The following is a 14588-nucleotide window of genomic DNA, read 5'->3' as shown; positions in this document are numbered from 1 at the left end:
ACATTTACTGATAATTATCCCACCAAAGAGTAGGACATAGGTGTCTTCCAGGTCGAGCACAGACAAAGGGAGCTGAGGAGACAAGTCGTGGCGAGGACAGCCATGTTTTAGACCACTAAAGAACAGCAGGGGGTGTCTCTCAGACTCACCAAGAACAGTACAAACAACTGATGCCGAGACAAGTCGTAGGACGACGAGCAAAGAGAGGTGACTTTCTGGCTGAGTACAGACAAAGGCTAACGTAGCAAGCCGTTCAAACCACTAGGGTAACCCTGGTTTAGACCAAGTACAAAGTATGGGGGTAGAGGAAGCAGGTTGGGTTGACCACTCAAAGAGCAGAAGATAGGTGAGGTGGCAAGTCTAATTATCCCACGAAAAGAGCAGGAGGAGATAGGTGTCTTTCAGGCTGAGTACAAAGACAGGAAGGAAGGAAGGAAGGAAGGAGAAAGCAGGTGATAAAGAATTATAATAAGCCAATAACACCTGCTCTATCTCATGACTTCAAGCGCTACCACCTACAGCGGGCAGAGGTGTCAAATTCATTAACATATAAACCCCTCACCCCTCCCCAACACCCCTGACCCCTTCATGCCCCCCTTCCCCTAATTATTCATATTCATAACCTGTCATATTGAAGTTTCATGGAAGGGTGTATCTATCATCTCTTGAGAGAACGTATATGTTAGATTTATTTATTAGTATCTTCAAAGTCATAAGTTTACATACATTTGCTCGTTGTGTGTTTGGTAGTATTGAAATTGAACTGTATGACCTTTTAGGTTTTCTTCCTCCACCTTCTCACTACAGGTTGATGAAATAATGAATAATTTCTACAGAAAGAACTGCTGGAACCAATCAGGCTACCCCACTCACACACACCATTTCAGATCTTCCCACAAATTCTCTACAGGCTTGACATCAGTCTTTATATATATTGCTATTATATTTACACATAATCTTCTATTTTATGAAGTTCACCAGTTGTTAATGCCGCAAAACAGACCAACATCATAATACTGCAACACGCCCATACTTCCCAGCTGGGATGGTCTTCCCCCTTTTTCTTCCAAACGCAAGAATTGTCATTATGGCCAAAGGAGAAAGTGCATAGGCCAACCCACATGTTCAGTTAATCCATCAGACGTTCTCAGCGCTATAACATAGTCTGGGATTTCCATTCTTGCTTTAATAGATTGCAATCAATCTGTAAACTTTTGATTTGTAAGAGATTCATAAATAAATCTATTTTTATTAAAGAACCCAGAACCAGCTTTTTTTTTTTTACATCTTTTTAAATATTTGTTAAAACTGTCACCATGTAGTGATAGTATGATAATGCACAGATATGTGAAAAGATTGAGCTTCTCCACCTCCTGCCTGAAAATAAATACACAAAATCAAAAGCGACCAATCAGAGTAGCATCACAGTCATCTTTTACCCAGAATGGAGGTTTAGGTTTTATCAAGCAACACAGTTCAGCCTTGTTGAACCTCCTTTGCATTTGTATACCTTTACGGACTTCACCGACTGTCTAATGCTGAGTTAAGTGATATCCACAAAATGCTCTCGAAGTTTCTGTGACATCCAGGCGAAGAGACAATCAGCCCTCCAGCAGGCTGAATCCATCGCTGAGCAGAAAGTGAGGTCGGAGCAGCGACAGGATGGGGCCACGCGGGGCCCCACCCAGGCAGTACGCTTCGTCCACGCTGACGCCCAGGGACCGAAGTGATTTTAGGGCACAGCAGCAGCTGTCTTTGCCACCATGTGATGTTACAAGAGTGAAGCAAAGAGGGCTGTCAAACACACCGAACTTCTGCCTCATCTGGCCTAAATGAGCTAAAAGGTTCTGTTGAGACAAAAGAAGAAGAAGAAAAAAATCATTTTCAACTCAGTTTTCTGGGTAGACCTGCTGAAGATAACATACAGTGCCTACTCACACCCTCTTGTGGTTGTAATGTGAAAAAAAATTAAAACATATATTTAATTGGGGTTTTATAAGACTGACCCCCCCCAAAAAAAAACCTTAGTGGTAAATAAAGAAAATCTAAGTTCTTTCATAGTTTACCTGTGAAGACCTCAGAGATTTGTCAAGCAAATTTAAATATACATACACACTTGTGGTAGTGATACAGGAAAATATGAAAAAGTAGAGCGAGTTTGAAACGTTACACAAGGCTCTGAAAAAGACACTTGTTAATGTTTGTACCTGAGCATATTTTTTGCTTGCTTCTGTTGAACCCATGTTGGGTTGGATGATGGCCTTCTCGCAGAATAAAACTCTGAGCTGTTCTGATGGACAGGAAACCGAGTTCTTATCCAGCAGTGCGGAGGGAACACCTGGAGCAATCAAAAGCACGATAATCAAAAACTAAATGATAGACCAGTCTTCAGGTTACACTGATAAATGGAAGTTTTGATGGCTAATGCTACAACAGATGCTACTGTTCGGAAATGTCTGTCACTTATTGGTAGTGTACTCTGTGTTTTTAATATGGCTTGTAGAAATGACTGGCGGAAGATGTCATACAAGACAAGACTTACTGACCCTGGTGTGTTGCCTGCAAGGCTTCGTTTCCATCTGTCGTAAAGAAAAGCTGAACATTATTTTGCACGAGACTCTCGATGTAGTTGTCCTCTGTTGAAAAGCAGAACCTGCTGATTTCCAGACCTACGACAGAGCAACAATAAGGCGTTGGAAAGCAAAGTCATCGGAGTGTTGCAGTGGAGATGTAGAAAGAGTAAGACTGAGGTGAGACTACTGTGATGTCTGGTGCTGTTAATGATGCTGGAATTCTGCTGCTGCTGCCAGCTGTCCGTAGTGATCAAGATGACATCAAACAGCTGATGTTCAGCCGGATTTTTCTCCAGCAGACGCTCATTCACTCTCTGCAGAACCTGAGGAAAACCAAATATCGTCACCTCACCACCAAAGCCCGACTGCAATCTTCTTACTGTCAAGGAAACCAGTCAGTTTTCTTTTAAAAAAAACAAACACAGCCGTTTTGTTTTTGCTTTTCTGTGAGAAACTGATGCTTGAAGAAGCAAACAGCCCCAAACCCCCTCACTGCGGTCACCATGCATGATGTTCAGTGTCTGAAATGCTGTTTTAGTTTCAGATTAGATGCGACAGAACCTACACACTCCAAAAAAGGTCACACGCTTTCTGTCTCGTCATCCCACAGAATATCTTCCAAAAAGTTCTGGCGGTTCGCCAAGACGTTTCTGGTAAATGTGAGATCTGTAAAAAATGACTCAGTTGTGGGTTTTTTTTTTTAATGTTTTTGAGATTTATCCTGTTTGTCGCAAATAATGACGGACATTGACAATCCAACCTGACAGAACCTTAGAGTGCAGAGAAGAGTGATAGAAAATACCCCTACAAAGGTGAGCAAGAAAACTTAAGGGTGTGATAGCTGGGAGGCAAACCTTTTTTTTAAAGGTTTTATTGGCTCTCGTGGCCTTTATTTGATAGTTAATTGACAGGAAAGTGGGTAATGAGAGAAGGGGGAAGACATGCGGCAAAGGTCGCCAGGCCGGGAATCGAACCTGCGACAGCCGCGACGAGGACTAAGGCCTCCTTGTGTGGGTTGTGCTTAACCCCTGCGCCACCACAGCACATCCCAAGGTAAACATTTTTAACAACAAAGAAGATGTTTTTACTTTGTCACTATAAGCTTTTTGTGTAGTATTTTAGAAGAGAACTTACATGTTTTCATTTAAAAAAAACACAAAAACAATCTAGCAAAGTTAGTAAGAAAGAGCATAAAATTGTTGGGCACTTTTTTTCCTCAAATCCATATTTCACACTTAAATGGGTGAGTATGCTTGTATTGAAGACTGAAACAATGAAACTTAAATTGTTTTAAAGTTAATTACTACTTTTCATGACTTCTCACCTGCAGCAATGGAAGAGCCACGCCCAGCCTGTAAACTGTGCTGCCATCTTCAGCTTCTGGTCCAAAAACTGCAGCAAAGGTCACGGCAACAACCACCGCCTGGTCCACATCTTTCTGCAAGAAGAAGAATCTCACTATCAGACTGAAAATATGAGATGAATCTGCTCACCTCTTACTAAAGGCACAATTGCTGTTTCATGGTAGCTTTATTTCTGGGACGTGAACAGACACAATATTAACTAAAAATCCAGAAAGACAGCGTTACGTAGAAGTTACGAATTGATCCGCTTGTTATCAAGTGAAATTAGTATTGCTTATATACCTACGCAAAGCATGATTTAGAAAGAACTTGGTGATGAGCATAAAAATCATTGTCAGCAAACACAGTATTAAGAAATGTCCTTTACTTGGTCAGCAGATTTATACACATCTCAGGTAAAGTCTAGGCCCACTGCTTCTTACATAACATTTCTAAATCCTTTAGGTTTCCTGGCAGCTTTTTAGAAACTCAAATATTCACCTTTCTCTAAGATATTTATGAAACAGAAATCTAGAGAGTAGATAGGTCACTGTGTGGCATCAGTACCATATTCTATAGCCATGGTTTTCTTTCCTTTCTTTACCCTGGAGGGGTATCTTGAGTTGAGCAACTGTAAACTACGAACCATCTCGGTGGTTCTGGTGTAAAATTTTATGCTGCATGATTTTATGCAGATTTAAATTGTCTTGTACCCTGAATAGAAAACAGGCCCAAAGCCCAATATGGGGATGGTGGTCTTTGTCTAAACACAGCGAGTCAAGTCGAAGCCAGTTCAACTTAAAACTTATCTGACCACAAAACTTTTTATAGTCAGTTAGATGTTAGCTGGGGCTATATTGTTCAGCACAACCACATATCTGGGAATGTAGTTATTTATTTTACTTTGACACAGCGCAGAGACACACTGGACCTTAAATCATAAAAAAAAACAAAAAAAAAAAACATGCGATATGAGCAGAACAAAAGTTTGATTTTGTTTTTAATTGTGAAACATACAAACATGTAAAATGACACATTTTTATAACAACACCTGTTGTCCGAATACGCTTATGTTTGCAAGACTCCGGGCCAGCGTTAGAACCTTCTTGCTGCAAGGCAATAGTGGTACCAACTGCAAAACTCTGCAGCCTACCCTTCACCTCCCCAATATCTAATTTAGAGACTCACAGTTAGTCCAGATATTTGAACAGAGACACCTTTTTCCAATTTTGTAGGACCTTACGGTACATTACCATAACAAAAATTAAATAAAACAATTCCAATGAAGTTGAAGTGCAGCTTTCTCAAGCTTCATACACGTTATTTCTAACACCAATGCTCTTAAGAATGATTGCCAAGGGCATCATGGAGGAGTACTGTTTTTGGGAGTGTCTGAAAATGTAGGAGCTTCTTAAAGACACAGAGACCAATTTCAAGGTTGGTCTTTGTGTCAACCTTGAACTTGACACAGGTTGACACCTACAATTGACACATAATTTCAGGTGACACCAGGTGTCACCTGAAATTATGACACTTGTGTCAATTTCAGGTGTCATAATTTGATTTCAAATTATGACATCAAATTTCTTTAAAGTTATTTATACAGCATTTTTAAAACAAATAAAGGTAATATAATTACTTGACTGTCCTATAAAATGTCACTGTGTGCCTGGAAAAATCATTATACTCCACCCTTTAAAACAATCAGCTAAGTTGTTCTCTTTTATTCTCCTCTGCCCTTCTTTCTCCGAGTTGTTGAGTTTCTCTCGTAATTCCTGTTGCAGAAGTCTAATCGTGACATGCAAATACAAATGTGGGTCTATTTGTAATTCTATATTGAAGCCGTAAAACAATTCTACGAAGTGATTTACGGCTGCAGAGCTGTCAACAACAATGTACAACTTCCGCCTTTTTTTCCAGTACAACTCGGCATATTCAGTACTACTGTAAATGTGACATAGAAGAAAATATTGCAGAGGAGAAACAAAAAGACAAACCCAAAAACAGTGATTAGAGCGATAACTATTTTACCATGACCATAGCAGGGATACGTGTTCTTCAGAGAGTGAAGTAAACGCACCTGCTTCACGTCGCTGTTCGTGACGGTAGAGACCATTCTCACTCCCTGTAGGACCTTACGGTTGTTGGTGTCTTCCCTCTTAATTCGTCCCGCTCCGCGAAAACCAACAGTCCAGTTATTCTGCACGAAGATCCCCTTATTTTGGTTCCGCCTGGACCCAAGGCAGCACGTTTGCTTTAAGGAGCGCACGACTGCGTCACTTCCTGGCCAAACAATTGCCTCTCGTCCCGCCCATATCAGTGATTATTGTGTCAGGTGGAGGAGCTCCGCGCTGCTTTATGAACAAACGCCAACAATTGGATTCGTTTTCGGGGCAAAGGAGGCATTCAGGTTCGGAGCGGCTCTCACACTAGTTGTTCTGGTTCGGAGAGCCTGAGAAGCGGCTCTGACCTTGTTTTTAGTGGACTTGGAAAGCCCAGGAGAGTGGGAAAGTTTATTTCATCTTCGACTTTCTGGTAAGAAAAATATCTCTTTTTTTCATACCTTTCTGCGCTAACACATTTCTGTTTGACTCGGTAACCTGTTCGGGTGTGTCCCGAACCCTGTGGTCTGGCTGGGCTCCTTCAGCTCCTTCGGGGCTTAGATCCCCTGCAGCTGATTGGCTTTCACTAAGTTAAATAGGGGGTGGCCTTCAGGTGACGTAAAGAAAATCAGTAAACAAAAAAAAAAGGCTTGCAAATGTGTTCGTTTTTATATTAAAAAAACGTTTCCTTTGTCATTTTTCTCAGTTAGCTGGGTCGATAAGGGAGCCAAACTATATTCATGGAAATGCAAAGATTTCAGGAGCTACAGTTCTTACTCAAATATTAAATATTTGAGCATTTTCTTTGACTCCCCGTTGTTTATAATACTTAGGAAAGAGGGAAAAACTCATGTGCAATTATTTATGCATATGGGTAGAAATGCTTCGTTTATTGATACGAAACTACGTGTATTAAGGGTGCAAAATGTCAAAGGGGTGAACTGACCCGGAGTCAGAGCAAAAATATTGAACTAGAGCACACGAATCCAAAGATTGTCTATGGTTTTTAAGACATTCCTAGTTTAGCATTAGTTATTAAGGTATAACACTAAATTCACACCATCAAGCGAGATGTATCATTATTCATGAGAACAAGAAAAGACTTTAACAATAACTCTTTTTTTTCTGTCTTTACAATTATTACGTGTAATTACTGTAGGATGATCCAGTCTGGGTTGGAATCATTTTTATATTTATCAAATACCAGAGCTTGACAAATGATGAAAAGCTTTGAAAATAAACCGCTTTTGTGATTTCACACATATAATAGAGGTTTCATAGATTCAAGGGAGAAATTTCCAGTTTACTTTTGATCAGTCTAAATATTTGAGATTTTAAGCAGAAGAATCCTTTGCGATAATAGCTGAATAGAAAACCTGTAACCCAGCCCTTTAGATAAGTTAGGACTAAAATCTTGAAAGCAGACCGTTTTTTCTTCCATTAGCCAGAATGCTGCCACTCAAATGATTGAAAATGAGAGGAAGCTTTTACAACGCTTTAATAACCAGAGCTGCCTTTTCAACATAAATATATGTAAGGCCTTTAATCAAAACGTTAAACCTTAAATTTTACACTTAGTAAGTAAATATTGAAGAAAAGTTTTCACCGAATTCTAATTGAATCTTTCCTCCTGTTGACAACCATGAATTCCTTTTATCCTGCTGTGATACAGCTGAAGTGTTATAACAATAAATGAATAGCCAAAGTAAAAATAGACTTGTTTTTGTGGTAGTGATTAAGTCTGAGTAAAGGAACTTCTCCCAGTCTAGGACTGGGAGACGCTCTATGGCTAAGGTGGCTTTGGTATTTAGGATTGTTCTGCTTCATTCAGGTCGTGATGACGCTCTCTAATTGTTATTAATCATTTTGTTTATGTTATTTTAGCTAGCTTTGTGAACAGTGACTCTGGATGGAGGTGTCTCTGATGCACGTGGCAACGAGACTGTTGGAAAAGAGATACTTTCCTTTTAGCTTATGGTCGAACTGTAACATTAAGGTTCTTCTAAAGTCTCAACACTATAATGTAATAATACCACATTCAGACACTGCAAGCACAGAAGTACTCTATACCGCGTTGCAATAAATCATAATCGCCATCTAAATGGGTTAATCCATTGACTTTTCTGCTGCTTATCCAGGTCAGGCCACATTAATAGAAAGCACTAAAGATGTGATATAAAATGATTAACACTGGCCTTCCAATACCATTCATTCTGTTCCACTTTACTTTCACACCACTGAAACCAAGACAGGTGGACACTACCGAGTTTTCAACAAGAACTTTTACTTGTTTCACAAATACATGTCTAAAGGCTGAAATCCCATTATGCTTTGGAAGTAAACATGAGTATTTCCAACAGTTTTGCTAAAGCAGTGTTTTGAAGTCTCTCAAAGCGTCTTCAGCTAAAGCTGTGAAAGTGAAGAAGATGTGATGTTCAGCACCTTTAGTTGATGAGACGTTCTAGGTCAAGTGACAGAGTTTCAGTTGTTGCGGTTTTCTCATACCACAGTGTCATATTGTCAATAAAACTGAAACTTCAACGAAATTTAAATGACAAGAGACTGTGGCACACTTTGGAGGTTTCACATAAGAGAATATTGTTCAATCGGTTTTCTAAGGAATCTAAAGTTAAGAGGCTGCGCAATGTTTGGCAGTGATGGCGCAGATCACAGATAATCTGTGTCTTCTCTCTACCACTATCCAAAGGTTTAGCAATCTCTGGTGTCTGGCAGTAATGTTTCAGTAGAACTTTGCAGACCTGGTCCTCAACTGGACCAGTTTGGATTACGGTGTGTTAGAATACTGTCAGTGCACCAGGAATAGAAATCTGTGTGTTAGTATGAGAGACAGCAGGCTCAAATCGTGGCACCGGCAGCTATCACGGCACTTCCGGTGCCACGGGCTCGGCCCCGCTGGTCAGTATTCTAGAGTCTGTGCTGAGACTCCTCAGTCGCTGCATGTTCTCCTGTCTACAGTCGGCTGTGGTTCTCAGTGATTTCCCTAACCTTAGCAGCAGCTTGTTTTCTTGCCATCATGATTCTGTAGAAGGAAACATCGCTACCTGACATGCAGCCAGAACTTGTGTAATCATCTGCTAGTGTAATTCTGATGTTTGATTTATATTTGACTGTTCAAAGGTGAAGCGTAAATACAGCAGGTGGGATAGCACATACAGCTGGAGAGCTCTAGTGTTGGGATGACAGTCATGCATGCATACGGCCTGCCCTATGCCTGTCAAGAATCAAAAGCCCTGTTGCATAGAGACAGTGGACAAATGCAACGCATAGGGGTGCTGGACTAGAGGGGGCGCCAAAACGATGTGGGGAATTTTTTTTTTTCCAAGTCGGCATATTCTGTATTTAACAGCTGTTCGAGCATGCATGAAATGATCAGTAATAGAGGAATCCCCTGTTCCCCTCTCGTCGCCCCCGCCGCCCCTCACACATACAGGTAGCTTGAGAACGGCGCTGAGGGGCGTTTTTTTTTTTTTTTTTTTTTTTTCTAAATTTGAATGGTAGTAATGTACGGAGCCCTCTAGGGGACATGGGGAATTTTTTTTCTTTTGCGTTCCCTCGCAAAACTTTTGCGTTCCCTCGCAAAACTTTTGCGTTACCTCGCAATACTGTACTGGTCAGTTATGCAGCATAATTGAATACTGCCAGCCTTTCTTACGGTGGGCGCCGTACTTTCTGCTTTAATATAAGGTTATGTGAGGTTTTTCCATGAATGTTAGTATCTTTTTGTGAAATATCTGAAGTTTTATATCTTTCTTTAGGATAGAAAGGCACCACAAACCTACGATATAAACAGAAACCTTCCGTAAGTAGGAAAGAAATAAAAATACATTATAATTTGGACTATTTCTGAGTTATTATCGCGGGTAATAAATCATCTGACAGTTTTGATTGTGTCTCTGTTGTGTTCGTAACCTGAATGGTTTAAAGAGCTGCTTTCAGTGCCATCTTAGTTTACAGACATAAACATGCAGTAAAAAATAAATCGATTTTCAATCAGTGTTTTGCACCAAACAGTTAATAATAATAAACAAGTTTTCACTGAGGCTCTGTAAGAGCCATATGAATGAAATAAGTAATTATTGATATGACAGGAGCAGCGGCTTTGACACTTGTGTGGTGGGTGTGTCGATGTGGGCGTGACGTCACCAGGTATGAATGGGAAGGATACTGGCTTTGTGTGTATTAGGAAGCAGATGAGCGGGGCGGTCAGTCCTTGCAAAGTTTGGAACCTGATCATCAAAATGGAATAAATCGATAATTGTGACAGAACAAAGAAAAGGTTTGGAGTTGATTGATAAACGGACAGATGAGATTCCCAGAGTTAACCCAGTGCGGCCCTTTACCATCATTAGTTTGTCGTGTTTTTAATAATAAAAACTTGTTAACAGTAAAAACTGTTTGGTGCAAAACACTGATTGAAAATCGATTTATTACTGCATGTTTATGTCTGTTAAGGCGAAGATGGAGCGGCACTGAAAGCAGCTCTTTAAACCATTCAGACTACGAACACAACAGAGACACAATCAAAACTGTCAGATGATTTATTACCCGCGATAATAACTCAGAAATAGTCCAAATTATAATGTATTTTTATTTCTTTCCTACTTACGGAAGGTTTCTGTTTATATCGTAGGTTTGTGGTGCCTTTCTATCCTAAAGAAAGATATAAAACTTCAGATATTTCACAAAAAGATACTAACATTCATGGAAAAACCTCACATAACCTTATATTAAAGCAGAAAGTACGGCGCCCACCGTAAGAAAGGCTGGCAGTGTTCAATTATGCTGCATAACTGACCAGTACAGTATTGCGAGGTAACGCAAAAGTTTTGCGAGGGAACGCAAAAGTTTTGCGAGGTAACGCAAAAGGTTTTGCGAGGGAACGCAAAAGTTTTGCGAGGGAACGCAAAAGTATTGCGAGGTAACGCAAAAGTATTGCGAGGGAACGCAAAAGTTTTGCGAGGTAACGCAAAAGTATTGCGAGGTAACGCAAAAGAAAAAAAATTCCCCATGTCCCCTAGAGGGCTCCGTACTATGTTGTAGTGCATTACTACGGAGCCCTCTAGGGGACATGGGGAATTTTTTTTCTTTTGCGTTACCTCGCAATACTTTTGCGTTACCTCGCAAAACTTTTGCGTTCCCTCGCAATACTTTTGCGTTACCTCGCAATACTTTTGCGTTACCTCGCAATACTTTTGCGTTCCCTCGCAAAACTTTTGCGTTCCCTCGCAAAACCTTTTGCGTTACCTCGCAAAACTTTTGCGTTCCCTCGCAAAACTTTTGCGTTACCTCGCAATACTGTACTGGTCAGTTATGCAGCATAATTGAACACTGCCAGCCTTTCTTACGGTGGGCGCCGTACTTTCTGCTTTAATATAAGGTTATGTGAGGTTTTTCCATGAATGTTAGTATCTTTTTGTGAAATATCTGAAGTTTTATATCTTTCTTTAGGATAGAAAGGCACCACAAACCTACGATATAAACAGAAACCTTCCGTAAGTAGGAAAGAAATAAAAATACATTATAATTTGGACTATTTCTGAGTTATTATCGCGGGTAATAAATCATCTGACAGTTTTGATTGTGTCTCTGTTGTGTTCGTAGTCTGAATGGTTTAAAGAGCTGCTTTCAGTGCCGCTCCATCTCAGCCTTAACAGACATAAACAGGCAGTAATAAATCGATTTTCAATCAGTGTTTTGCACCAAACAGTTAATAATAATAAACAAGTTTTCACTGAGGCTCTGTAAGAGCCATATGAATGAAATAAGTAATTATTGATATGACAGGAGCAGCGGCTTTGACACTTGTGTGGTGGGTGTGTCGATGTGGGCGTGACGTCACCAGGTATGAATGGGAAGGATACTGGCTTTGTGTGTATTAGGAAGCAGTGAGCGGGGCGGTCAGTCCTTGCAAAGTTTGGAGCCTGATCATCAAAATGGAATAAATCGATAATTGTGACAGAACAAAGAAAAGGTTTGGAGTTGATTGATAAACGGACAGATGAGATTCCCCGAGTTAACCCAGTGCGGCCCTTTACCATCATTAGTTTGTCGTGTTTTTAATAATAAAAACTTGTTAATAGTAAAAAGTGTTTGGTGCAAAACACTGATTGAAAATCGATTTATTACTGCATGTTTATGTCTGTTAAGGCGAAGATGGAGCGGCACTGAAAGCAGCTCTTTAAACCATTCAGACTACGAACACAACAGAGACACAATCAAAACTGTCAGATGATTTATTACCCGCGATAATAACTCAGAAATAGTCCAAATTATAATGTATTTTTATTTCTTTCCTACTTACGGAAGGTTTCTGTTTATATCGTAGGTTTGTGGTGCCTTTCTATCCTAAAGAAAGATATAAAACTTCAGATATTTCACAAAAAGATACTAACATTCATGGAAAAACCTCACATAACCTTATATTAAAGCAGAAAGTACGGCGCCCACCGTAAGAAAGGCTGGCAGTATTCAATTATGCTGCATAACTGACCAGTACAGTATTGCGAGGTAACGCAAAAGTTTTGCGAGGGAACGCAAAAGTATTGCGAGGGAACGCAAAAGTATTGCGAGGGAACGCAAAAGTATTGCGAGGTAACGCAAAAGTTTTGCGAGGGAACGCAAAAGTATTGCGAGGTAACGCAAAAGTTTTGCGAGGTAATGCAAAAGAAAAAAAATTCCCCATGTCCCCTAGAGGGCTCCGTAACATAGAGCTAAATATGGGTGGCAGAAAAAAAAAACTCCAGGGCTCAAAACAGAATAAGGAAGAGGGGGAGGGATGAAGATGTTGGAGGGATGAAGAAAAGCTTTTCAAAGTGGCTGAAAGACAATTGATGAGTAATGTCAGCGTATCAACAGGAGGGCTGTAAATATTCAGGGTATCTTAAACTAGCCTAAAATGACAGGTGACTGTTGTTTTGTTAGGGTTGTCCCATAAACCAAGGGTTCGTCTCGTATTTGACTGTTAATTGTTGTGTGTCGTATTGAACCGATATCGGGCGTAATTTGCTCCGTATTTCTATACATGTCTGATAAACACACCCGTCACACAGATCTCAACAATAATGATCAAAATTTAACACAGGAAATATTACGGTCAGCTAAAATGTCGTGTCGGGAGCTAAACAGGACCCCGGACGCTGTTGGCATGGTGGCCTAGAGACGGACACTGCGCAGCCGCGGTGAGCTACTTATCCCGCGTCTTTTTTTAATTTTTTTACCCCTCCAGGGGGTCTTTTGTGGGGACAGGAAACGGGGAAGACATGCGGCAAATGTCGTCGGGTCCGGGAGTCGAACCCGCGACGGCCGCGTCGAGGACTCAAGGCCTCGAGGACTCCAAATACGGGTCGCGCTAACCACTACGCCACCACCCCATCCCGCGTCTTTTTAAAATGTCCACCAATTCTCCACCGTCCTTACAAGCAAAACCTCTGGCAAAAATACAGGCGTAAGTAGGAAGACACACATTCCAGGCTGAACAACTTCAGTGACGTTAAATAGGAGCGATTTAAAAAGAAAATGTGTCGGCGATATTCAGTGACGCTGAACACACCGACAACAGAATGGGTCAGGAGAGGAACCCTGCAGACCCGCCAGAACCTAAAGAACCAGACATCAGCGTCTCTTCATCCCTCAATCATCTCCTGAGACCGAAAAATATAAATGGCAATTTAAATAACAAATCATACTAATAGATTATTGGTAAATAAATAAATATTCTACATTAGTTTTCTTAGGGCTTTCTATGTAGGACATTTTTTAAAATCTTTTATAAATACAGTGTTTTGTGGTCGATATTATTTTATTAATGTGGGTTGCATGTTTTTACATCTGTTTACTCTTGTGATCGGTGCCGCAGCCATTGATGATGTGAGTATTGGTTTTAGTCATGTGACATGAATCTATGGATGCTAATTATCACTACTGACAGAGTGGTTTAGCTGCTGGTATATTTCTATAGTTTGTTAATGTCTGTTTTATTCTTAATGTGGTTGATTTTTATTAAAACTATCCAGCTTTGACCAGTTAGAGCTAGATTGATTCCAAGTTCTGCATCATTTAAATTTAAACAGCCCTTATCTCAGGTGGAATTAATGCTGATGTTTTTTACTTGCTTGTGAATTGTTATACTTACATTTTTTTTTTTGCAATAGTAATTTTGAACCTTAATTTATTATTTCTTTATTTTCAGAAACTGCTTCAATTTATTTGCTCCGTTGACATAATTCTTCAGTAAACCTACGTAAACACCTGATGACCAGCGTGCTTTCTGACCGAAGCCCTGTAGTGGTCAGTTTACAAAATCCAGCAACAGAGGTCAAAATCCTCAACAACCCCACCGATGTGTGTTGTTGCTTAAGTTGAGGAAGTGGAGACTGGTGCCAAGGCAGCACCACAAAACACAGGCAGCAGCCACCTGAGCGCCCTGGGCAGGCGCAGAGTTATCTAGTGCAGCTGGTTGACTGGGGGGAATGCTACTAGGTTTGGTACTGCTATTGCACCTGGTCATTTCAAAAACAGCAGGACGGAAGGACCGATGCATGACACTGACA

General features: G+C 40.4%; 2 protein-coding genes across 3 annotated transcripts in view; one reads left to right on the top strand and one right to left on the bottom strand.

Annotated features, from left to right (window-relative positions):
- Positions 1-678: 678 nt before the first annotated feature.
- Positions 679-6151, bottom strand: LOC114151612 (cytosolic 5'-nucleotidase 1A). Of its 2 annotated transcripts, none has more exons than XM_028028940.1 (6): positions 5997-6151; positions 3898-4011; positions 2761-2896; positions 2547-2669; positions 2208-2338; positions 679-1847 (listed from the first exon to the last, which is right to left on the bottom strand). In XM_028028940.1, exons 1-6 carry the CDS (start codon positions 6030-6032, stop codon positions 1602-1604), a joined length of 786 nt encoding a protein of 261 aa, XP_027884741.1. In that variant the 5' UTR covers positions 6033-6151; the 3' UTR covers positions 679-1601. The 2 variants fall into 2 exon arrangements, with proteins under 2 accessions (XP_027884741.1, XP_027884750.1); XM_028028949.1 differs by having other exon boundaries at positions 5948-6061.
- An 88-nt stretch (positions 6152-6239) lies between these two features.
- Positions 6240-14588, top strand: part of LOC114151603 (GRAM domain-containing protein 4-like) — a 31126-nt gene continuing 22777 nt past the window's right edge. Inside the window, exon 1 of the mRNA XM_028028930.1 lies at positions 6240-6451. The gene's annotated coding sequence lies outside the window, so the exon portion shown is untranslated. The remainder of the gene's footprint in view (positions 6452-14588) is intronic.

This window comes from Xiphophorus couchianus, chromosome 2 (genome assembly GCF_001444195.1).
Source record: "Xiphophorus couchianus chromosome 2, X_couchianus-1.0, whole genome shotgun sequence".
Taxonomy (NCBI): domain Eukaryota; kingdom Metazoa; phylum Chordata; class Actinopteri; order Cyprinodontiformes; family Poeciliidae; genus Xiphophorus; species Xiphophorus couchianus.
Note: the sequence above shows the minus strand (reverse complement) of the source record. Positions and strands in the feature narration are given on the sequence as shown.

Bases quoted from the DNA above. Each gene is read 5' to 3' on its own strand.
- LOC114151612 (XM_028028940.1), bottom strand. From the start codon at position 6,032: ATGGTCTCTACCGTCACGAACAGCGACGTGAAGCAG. The intron at 2,670-2,760 runs GTAGTCTCACCT...GCTCTGTCGTAG, and splicing joins TAACAGCACCAGACATCACA to GTCTGGAAATCAGCAGGTTC. The intron at 1,848-2,207 runs GTACAAACATTA...TTGTCTCAACAG, and splicing joins CAAGCAAAAAATATGCTCAG to AACCTTTTAGCTCATTTAGG.